Source organism: Anser brachyrhynchus, assembly GCF_964034855.1.
Source record: "Anser brachyrhynchus genome assembly, chromosome: 4".
In the NCBI taxonomy this organism is placed as follows: Eukaryota; Metazoa; Chordata; class Aves; order Anseriformes; family Anatidae; genus Anser; species Anser brachyrhynchus.
Window position 1 is genome coordinate 52546610 of NC_137698.1, and position 10575 is coordinate 52557184.

Sequence of the window (10575 nt, forward strand, 5' to 3'; positions counted from 1 at the left end):
CGAAATGGTTTCTATTTTGCTGTTTGCATTTACATTGTGTTTTCTGAATTATGCTGGTCATTGTAACCATCTGCTTTGTGCTTACTCTGAATTTCTGCTAGGAATAACTAAAAGGAAAGAATGTGTTATTCCTTGAGATCTCAGTAACACATGCTACTCAGGAGCTTCTGGAAAACAAAGCCATTTCTCTTGACAGCGAGAACTAAAAAGATTTCTATGCAGGATTCATTTTCAATTGATACCACAATGACACTATATTTGCTTCCTATTAGTGCAGGAATCCACACAGCATTTAACAACCTGTGAAGTCTGTCATTGCAGATTTGATTCCCAGCATTTTATTGATGTTTTGCAGCTTACTCATTTTTTTTTTCTAGTCAGACCTGGCACAGTGGATAAAATATATCTGTAATTTACAGGTGGCTGCTAATCCCATGTTTTGTTGCCTTCACAGGAAGCCGGTGACAAAGCTGCACACTGCCTGTGAAGTGCAATACATTTATGAAGTCTTTGAAGCTCACCTATGTCCTCTCCTTGACCAGTGCATTGGTATTCAGAGTGAATCGTTTACAAACAAATTGGTCAAAGAAAGGATAAATCAGCATGGAAGAACACAGGGGAAGGGGTATCATTCCAGGCTTGGTTATTTGCTCATGCTGAAGAGTAATTACACAGAAAATTGCAGTGAAACAAAGGTTTAAAAATGCTGTAAACTGGAGAGCTGGATTGCTCCTACAAACTGCTGAACAAACTGTTGAGCTCGTAAAACTAACGTGCGCTTAATTTTACTGGTGTGAGACATTTCATCCATGAGCATACTCCTTAAAACCAGTGGGGCTACCAGCATCTGGTCCCCTTGGATGGGACTAGAGTCCTCAGTGCTTGTGGGGACTGGTGCTGCCCAAAAGCTCCTGAGACACACAAGCATGAATGCATCTACCTGCAGCTGACTGGTACTCATTTTACTTCAGCTGCAATTAAGAGGTTCTTCAGCATAAAATTATGATGGGGAATTAACTGCACTCCTCTTTTAATATGATTAAGATCCTGAACAATATTTAGACACCATGTATCTGTTTCAGCAGTTTTAACTTTGCTATCTCTTCATTTTTTTCTATAGACAATTTAAAAAGACACGAGTGAAATTCTTCAATCTCAGCCAAATGGATTGATGAATCTTAATGGAGAACATTTATTCCAACCTTTAATTAAGTTTGGCAGTCTGAAACCATTAATCTTTGCTTTGAAACTATGCAATCTACAGTATTTAAAACCTTACAACTCACTCTTGCTATGAGGTGGATGTCTGTGTGATAATACAACTTTCTAGAAGCTGCCTTTGTGTCTTTTAGACTACCTTTTCCCTGTTCACGACATAACACAAGCAATCAAGGATTCGCCCCAGCAGAGGATGGAGCAAATCAGTGTAACACTGCTTTGGCCAAAACCAGCCTTTTACTCTTGAAAGGACATTGTCAAGCTTGATACACAAAAAAATCAAATCTACCTTCTCCAGCCCATGTAAATCTTAATACAGAGCTAGTGCTTAGCGAAAGGTTGAAACAAACTGCATTATCTGGTGTTATTCCGCTAGATTATTCAGACTACTACTACAGATTTCCTTCTGAACATATTTGCAGCAGTCTTGCCTTTGGGGTAGAAGTAATTTCATTTTAATACACTTTCTGGAGCACTGCCAGTGTTACAGGCAGTATTTCATGTGAGGGAAGAGGAATTCTACAAGCACAAAGGTGCATACCTTTAGATTCAGAATTCTTTTTCTTGAAGAAAACAAGGAGTCTTAAAGAGCATTAAAGTATAAAATCTTTCTGGAAGTCATCTTGGACTCTTTCACCACCTGAGAGAAGCCCTTATAGTCAGTTTCTCAGGCTTCATTGATGTTTTAAAATACAGGTTATGCAGATATGGGGAATAAGACATCGCAGAGAACTCTTCTCAGCAGCTGCTGCTGTTTGGAATACAGCACCCCATAAAACACAGCAGCTGGGGATGCTGCTGAATGATGGAAATCCCTGGGTTTGATTTAACAGTTTCAGCTGTTGTCTCAGACTACTTGGCATCCTGAGAAAAGGAGCAAGTCTTTTCGGTGCTACCTGAGGGTGAAGATCTTTTCACAGCTCAGGGAGAATTGGTGGTGTGACTGTTCCTTCTTCTGGGTGCACGGCTTTAACTCCAGGTCTTTCCTGAACTGCAGTTGGAAGAGAATTTATGAAAACAGTCTAGAAGAATTACAAAAAACTCTTCAGGCATAAAGTACGAAGTAAAGCCAATAAAAAAAAAATCACTAAGTTTTGCAGCCATTTGAAAAGCGTCCCTTAAATCTCCTTATGAAGACAAATGTTCACTGTGGGAGTTTCTGATATTCTCACCTTTCCAGATTCAGAAATAAAAAGGCAATGAAAATGGGGAAAATACAAATACAAACTTTTAATTAAGCCCCCTGCCCCGTCCTACCTACCTGCCTACACAACCACACCCACCCACACAAAAAAAAACATTTTTCACATTCCTGGAAAAACTCTGAATTTTATGGAGGTATTTTTCTCTTTTTGGGAAAAGGATAATTTTGGGGAATGGGTCCTTTGTGTGAATTGTTGACCATTCTGTTACTAAAGAATCATTTGGGACCCTGAACGTTCTCAAAATGTTTGTGCTACTGAACTGTGGGGTTTGTACAGGCTAACAGACCCCCAGTCTGGAAGTTTTCAGTGGTCACAGCACAGGCACATTGATGCAGATGCACAAAACAGGGCATGCTTGGCAAAACCCTGGATTTTTTCATCCACATAACTGGAAGTCACGTCTCATTGCAGGTCCCATTGTGATAGGATTAACTGTAGATTTCAGGAAACAAACCTGGCAGAAGTGTTTGGGGGAATGATTAAGAAATCATGTGGTCCTTTCCTTTCCAGGTATTTCTGACAGTTCATCACAGTAATAGCACTGTATTTCAGACTTATTGTTTATTTTATTTTATTTTATTTTATTTTATTTTATTTTATTTATTTTATTTTATCTTATTTTTTACTCCAGGGTCAGGAGAAACAAGAAGGAAAGAAGCTGCTTACCAAAAAATGTTAAAAAATTGTGTTGTATGGCTGTATTCTTGAAATATGTTTTAAACAAATGGGAAGTGTGACCATCTTATCTTTTGTCTTCACAAATGCAGGCTCCACATGAGTTATATTATCTGGCTGGACTACAGATGTGTCAGGATGCCTTGTGGCATCAAGTGTAAAATCAGGGCTAAAAGATGATGTACATGGGTCAGAACTGAGTTTATCAGCCCTTGAGAAATGCTAGGAAGTAAGGGTAAGCCACCTACGGTGGCCAGAGAGAGAAACAATTGAGGGAGATGGGAGAGTTGCCCATCTAATAATAAAAGAATCACTTCTTTTCTATGAAGGGCATTAATAGCTTGTTTGTTTAAACCTTGAAATAAGGGAACTTGTGAAGTATTATGACCATCAGGCTAAAAAGAGAACTTGGAATACTTGCTTGAAGCTGGTCTCAGTTGAGTTTGATTTTCAAAAAAAATGAAGATTTATCTTTTCTGGGTCATATGAAACAACATTTAAGTTATCACTTTACCCGTTCTGTCTACTTGTTAATTTTGTTGAAGGACCACTTATTCCTGCATTCAAATGAAAAATAACCCAGCAAAACATCCAATAACATGACCCAGCCACTTAACCTCAAGCTGCCTATTTCTACATTCATTCCATGTTTCACTGTTAATATAATTACTCCTGCTCAGAACAGACAGTGATGAAATGATCTGACCTTTATGTATTATTACTTGATTAGTTTTTCTTCATTTGCAGGAAAAAATAAAATCAGTTGCTGAATGTTTCTATTAATATTCATTTCAAGTCCTCTGCATGTCCTTCATGCTTTTCAAGAGGGTTGCTATATAACAGAAAAGTACTTCTCCCTTCTTCTGCACTACAGCTAGGCTAATTTTCATTAAGAATTGTTGAGTTCTATGCCATTTTTCAAAATCAGTTTAATCTCTATATGAATCTTCAGGCAAACGTATTTAGACTGAGGAACTGTATTTACTGTCATTGTGACTACCCTGATCACTTCTGTTGCCTTATGGGCTGAGCTGAAGGAATTTGACTTTCTAGTTCTCCAGGTACCAGACTTAAGATTCAAATAAAGGAGACTTGGCTGCTGTGATGCAAAGAGCTATGGAAACGGGGTTCTTGATGCTAATTTGGGTCCTAAACTCTCCACAAGAGAGCTGAATTCCCATACTGACATTCACAATAGCCAACACGCTGCTTTCTCAGACACTTAACCCAGCCAATCAACTGACGGACAAGATGATGTGTGAAACTCTGGCAAAGTCTATAAACACAGCTTAACCTGCAAAAAGTGCCTTAAGATAGCCTGCACCCATACACGTAAGTCTCTCTATTGTTACTAAAGCTGGGATCTAATGCATGAGCGCTGGCTGGCCAGGAGTAATGGGTAAACTTCTAGTGGTTCTAAACCTTACCCAGCTTGAGGCTTTAAACCCCAGCACTGCCTGGGACCAACAGCCCTGGGAGGGCTGAAACTGGGGCACAAAGCTACTGTGTATTTCACTCGAATGCCTTGATTTCTCTCTTTACTAATACAAAACATTAATTTATCCTCAACAAAATAATACTGAGGATTTACTACAATATGGTAACATGGTGATATACATAATTGTGTCTGAGAATATACAGTGAAAAATGAAAAGATGGAATTACCTTGAAAATTGTCCACTGTATAAATGGTTGTGCTGGACATTAATGAATATCTTTCTGGGAGCTGTTGCGCATTTTGTTGTAAATGTGCCATAATGCATTTGCTGCTATGGTGGCAACGTGTGATGCAAAACAACTACGAAAAAAGTCCTTCAGACAGTGAACTGTTTATAAGCCTCCAAGGTACCGTATCTATAACCTCCTGGTATGTTGGAGGGTGAACTTCTCTTGGATTTCATTTCTAATGTAAGCTAGTGTTTCAGTAGTAGGCCTGAGAGCAATGATAAAGGCTGCAGGAAAAAAGAAAAGCATTACATTGCTTCCAGGAAAAGTGAAGTAAGTGTGGTAGAAAATAATGTCTGATTATATGGGCTGCGGAGTGTTAGTGCTGTGGGAGATGCTTCGTCCTCCAAACCCACCACAGTCATGCAGTCACGACAACGTGAGGGATCATACATGACACAGGGGTCTACTCTGTGCCACAACTGCGTGACTTTATCATTGAGCATAAGCCAAGGTGTCAAAAATGCACCAGAAGATAATGTCTATTTCTAGGTCTAGTTTTTTATGTATAATCATAACAGTGAAAAGATAAAGGGACAGAATACAAAAGGGAGGTATAGCATGAAATGGATTAAAAAAAATCTACATAGTTGGCTTATTTATTTATTATTTTCCCAAAGGGTGCAAATATGAGTGGTTTAAGCTAACTAAATTCTTTCTGGGCCAAGAATGTTTTCCAACAGGTTGGTATGTTGACAGCATAAGAGGTAGACTTAAGGAGAAACCCTGGGAAGAAGATAGTGATTTCTGAACCGTGAGCAAAGACGAGATCCTACTTCTCTGCAAGATCTGTGACTTGTTTGGGAGAAAAACAGTAAAACAGACTTTGGTTGTGGAGAAACTAAAGGATTATACCTCTCCTGCCAAAGAACAATGAAACTTTCTTTCCTTCTTTCTTGCTGGGACATAAAACCTGCAATCTGGTATCACATAAACGAAATCTGCATCATCAGTGTAAAATCAGTATGGCACTTCAGGAACAGAGTTCCCCAAAATGAACCAATGGGCTTATTTTTTGTGTCTCTCAACTGCTCTATAAAAGGGTCTTTAATGTGTGCACTGGCTTTCAAAGCTTTACAGCACGTAACAGCTACTTTTTCTCTATTATAAAGGTTTGACTACCTGCTCAGTAGGAAAAACATATTAGAGAGAAGATTGTCATGTATTGCATGTGCACTTTTTTTTTTAGGAGCCCAGTTACTTTGCAACTGTTTCCTTGTAGATATAGCAATATGTCATATGCTTGCTTGCTGAAGCTTGACGGAACTACCATGAATCATACTACCCATGTTCATTCTTGATGTACAATCAGCACCTTCTGTTAATCAGGTAAAGGTATCATGGTAAAGCAGACAATTCACGTCACAGAAACTTAATAGATTTAGTCATAGCATGGTTCTTAATGAACTCTTTATATTCATGTAAATGTCTCATATACTTCTAAAGAAACTCTGTCATGGATGAAAATTAGCTGAACAGTCATTAATTGAGACAAAGCAGAAGAGTCACCTTGTACCTTTGGAAGTGAATGCTTTGTAAATTCCAATTACTGTAGCAAGGATGTGAAAATCTGATGGAAACAGATTAAAACTTATGGTGTATTAGGAAGAAGGTATGATTAGAACAGGGCAACAGTCATTACAACGTTTACATTCTACTTCTTCTGCTTGTTCAATGTATGACAAGCTCTTCAGCTTATTACCTGCAAAAATCAATATACGACAACGTATCCGATGCCAAACATAGGTGTCATGAGAATGACTGCTTCAATTAATCTTTCTGTAGAAGTTGCTATGGCAGCTCAATACAGTATTGTTGAACTACCAAACAGTTATAAAACAATGCCGTTTAAAGAGCTGAACAGATGAAGCCTGAGTACTTAGGGGAAATTGCAAGAGTGGTTGACTTCAAGGCTTTGTGAGTTTTTACTAATTAATTGAGCATATTCATAATAACCTAGCATATTTGAAGAAGCCATAACAACTAAACAAGCTGCTTGAGGAGACAGTTATTACGGATGGTTTTCACAGAATTCACAATTGTTCCGTTGTTTATATTTCAACTTTTTTCCCTGATGACTGAATTTACTCAGACATACAAATCTGCCTGTTAACTTGGTGGACAGCCTACAGCCGGGACAAATTCTCATCTAACACACTGAAGGAGTACAGAGATATAAAAAAACAAAACCAACCAACCAACCAACCAACCAACCAAAAAGAACTTTACTCTTATTTCAGCACTGAAACTGAAATAGAAAGTTTAACCTCACCAGTGGGTACCAAGATTTGGAATAGCTGCTTCTGCCATTCTGGAAATAAGGTTTCACATTCCTGAGGAGAGCCAAGGGATGAGAGAACTGCCTCCACTCCTCCTAGGTGAGACTGACTGAATAGAATGGTACCTCTTACTCCTCTTACTAAGGAGAGAAAAAAAAAATCTACAAGACACGAGTTTAAAAGGAAAGATGAAAAGCTAAAAGATTCACAGGTTGCTGCAACCCTTCAAAGCTCTTTTTCTCAGAAAAAAAAAATACTAGAATAAGGCATTATGTCACTAGGCAGGAATGTTACTCTTAAGCTGACATGGCAATCCCCTAATTTCTGCAATGATGGATGAGGTTACTGATCATTGCCCAAAAAAAGACTATACAATGGTCTCTGACAAGACAATAAAGACCTTGTGACAAATAACACTGCAGACATGGTATGAATGTAGTACAGGTGATATGGGTGACCCCTTTTAGACTGATTCCAAATGGGGACTGTTTTTCTCCCATATTTTACCTTAAGGTACCAGTTTTTGGCTATACCTGGGAATGGTTGCTTCATTCCACTGTGCAGATGCGTCGTTTTAGGAAATTAAAACACCTTGTCACTTTTTTGACCAGTCTTAAGTCAAGTGCCCCCCCCCCCCAGCACGTGGTGAGTTGCCAAATCCATCTAGCATGCAAATTCACTTGATTAGAAACTAGAAGGTTCAAATTACACTTTACCACGGGCTGTGCAAGAACTGGAAGGGTGCAGGAAGTTGCATGTTGGATCTGTCAGAGCTAGGCAGAAATGCTGCAAGCCAATGCAATGCAATGCAATGCAATGCAAACCACAATGCAATCCAATGCAATTAATACCAGTGCAATTAATCCAATGCAATTAATGCACTTCCACTGGAAACTGTCACATCCACTCCCCTTTGAATTAACAGGATTTCAGGTGTTGAAACTTTGTGAGATATATTCTGGACCTTTCAGAGAAGGTATTTTGGTGATGATGTTTGTGGTATTTGGCTTTTCCAGGGCACATTGCTTTGTAGAAGCAGTGATCCTGCTACAGGGTGGTAGAAACAGTTTGGAGATAATCTATTCTTTAACTATTTTGATATAGAGAAGATCTATGTTCTGCTTTCTCTGCCTCATCTGCACAGTCCCTATTGTGTCCTCCCTGAAAGTACAAAGCAGCAACAGGAACTCCAGGAGCTGAAACTTAAGACTGGTATGCTACATGCAAAGTGACAAATATCTTCTCCTCCCAACTCTCCTAGGCGCAATCCTAACAAATATAGCAGTTACATGCAAATAGGAACTGTGCTTGTACAGCAAACAACAGAAAAAAGTAAATATGAAGAGGGAAACAAACTCTCTTCATCAGTTTTGAGTGACAACTATTAACTGTAATATACAAGGGAAAAAAAACACAAGTAAATTACTTTGAATGGACAAATATCTTTTTTTTTTTTTTTAGTGAAATAAACTGATCAGCATGGAAATGCAAGGTTTTAAGCTTCTTTTAGCCAAATAAGCACTCCCCTATGTAAACAACGCATCTTAGAGTTTCATGAGACCCAGTACAAGAAAAGACAGTGAGAGCAAAATGCCTGGGGTGCATGCTAATCCAGCATGATTCTGTAAAATGTTCAAAGTTGTACCTGATTTTTCAGTTTCTTCTGGGAAAAGACTGTCAAACGAGGCAAGCAGTGTACAGACATTTTTTTTTTTCTTCGAGCCTGCATGTCTAGCAGCGCTCCTTTCAGCAGCAGAACTGAAATCAAACGCCATACGTTTCCCACCTGTAGCTAGGGGACTTTTCTAATTTTGATAGTTGGATAGGGAACATCGTCAAGTATTTAATCTACAATACTTTTTTCTTCTACAGGAATGAGTGCTTTGTAGAAGCTGCACATTCTTTACTTTTTGATGCTTTTATTCAATGCCTTTAGCTTGCAATATGAGTTGTCTAACTTTAAATCATTTGACATTAAAAAAAAAAAAAATCACACAAATCTGTCATGTGCCTCTACAGCTAAGGCAAACCCAACGTTTCCGATGACAGCTGCTGACACTGTAAAGAGCAAAACAGCGCAAGCAAAACCCAGAACCTCAAACCTGTAGCAGGCATGCTGAGCAAGGCAGCGAGCGCTTCTGGAGCGCTACATGCGAACGCTGTGCCAAGAGCACAGATAACTTTTCCTTGTACCCCCGACGTGCCCGGCTGCTTTGCAGGATTTGCTCTCCCTCTCCCTCGGGCACAGCCCCCTGTGGGTGCAGGTGCCGACCCGGGGGCGAGTGGTCGCCCTTGGCTCACTCACCATGTTGACTTCGGACACGACGTCGATGCTGGCGATCTCTATCCGCATGCCCACACCGACGGGCGGCCCTGCGGGGAAGGGAGAAGGGAGGGAAGGGGATGCGGGAGCCGGGGTTAGGCGGGGGGGGGCCCGGGCAGCGGGGCCGGGGCGCGGGGAGCGCGGGCGGCTCACCTCCGAAGTCGGGCCTGAGGCGGATGTCGTAGCCGTGCAGCAGCCCGTCCACCGTCTCCTTCACGTAGGACATGTTGCTGGGCTCGTCGGCGCTGCGGGAAGGAGCACAGCCGCGTTAAGGGAGGCGGCCGGCGGCCCCTGCGCCCGCTCCCCTCCGCCGCTCACCTGCGCGCCGCGCACGCCACGGCCAGCACCAGCACCAGCGGCTGCCACAGGGCCCGCGGGCCGCCTCGCCTCACCGCCCTCATCCCGGCCCCAGCAGCTCCCCTGCCACCGCCGCCTTGCCGGGGGCCGAGCCGCGGGCTGCAAGTTGGAGCGGAGCGGAGCGGAGCGGAGCACCACGTCCCGCCGGCCCAACGCATGCGCGGAGCCCCCGGCCGCCCCGCTGCCCGTCATGGGGGCCGCCGGCACGGCGGGGCCGGAGCGGGGCTGGATGCCCGCCGAGGAGGAGCGAGCCCGGCGGGGGTCCCAGAGCGGCCGCCACACGTGGTCGCCCACCCCCGGGGGAAGGGGAGGTGGGCTCGGGGGTCTGCGTGGGCAGCCGCAGCGAGAGGGAGCGGGGGGGGCAGTTCTGTGGAGAGCTCACTGTGATGCTAAGGTGACACGAAAGGTGACACGAAAGGTGACACGAAAGGCTGTCAGTGCATCTGAAGGGAATTACATGGCAGGGTGATGCGCGTACTTCACCTATTTGTGAGGGCTGGAGTCGTAGTTACACATCTGTCTCCCTTTGCTTCGTGATACCTGTCATTGGAGTGGTCCCCCCGAAGTACTAAGGGTGGCATATAAAGTCGGTTGCAACGTGTCAGCGATCTTTTTCAGCCAAAGTCATTGATCTTGTGTTTTTTAAAAGGTGCTGTGAACCTACGGCCTTGTGTACCCTTGCTTCTGGCAAGTGATATGACACACAGGGTAACTGGCGTCCAGTGGGCACTCAGTGCCCTTGCTGGTGCTGTTCCATTTCCCTGCACAGCAGCTCAGCAGAGATAACATTTAT

At 42.2% G+C, this 10575-nt stretch overlaps 1 protein-coding gene across 3 annotated transcripts in view; it reads right to left on the reverse strand.

The window, feature by feature from the left end:
• Positions 1-10575, reverse strand: part of GABRB1 (gamma-aminobutyric acid type A receptor subunit beta1) — a 130016-nt gene extending 119441 nt beyond the window's left edge. For all 3 annotated transcript variants that reach the window (XM_080590056.1, XM_080590055.1, XM_080590057.1), the window contains exons 1-3: positions 9744-10575; positions 9579-9670; positions 9408-9475 (exon numbers count right to left, since the gene is read on the reverse strand). In XM_080590056.1, the coding sequence (XP_080446182.1) occupies positions 9408-9475; positions 9579-9670; positions 9744-9974 (391 nt within the window). In that variant the 5' untranslated portion in view covers positions 9975-10575. The remainder of the gene's footprint in view (positions 1-9407; positions 9476-9578; positions 9671-9743) is intronic.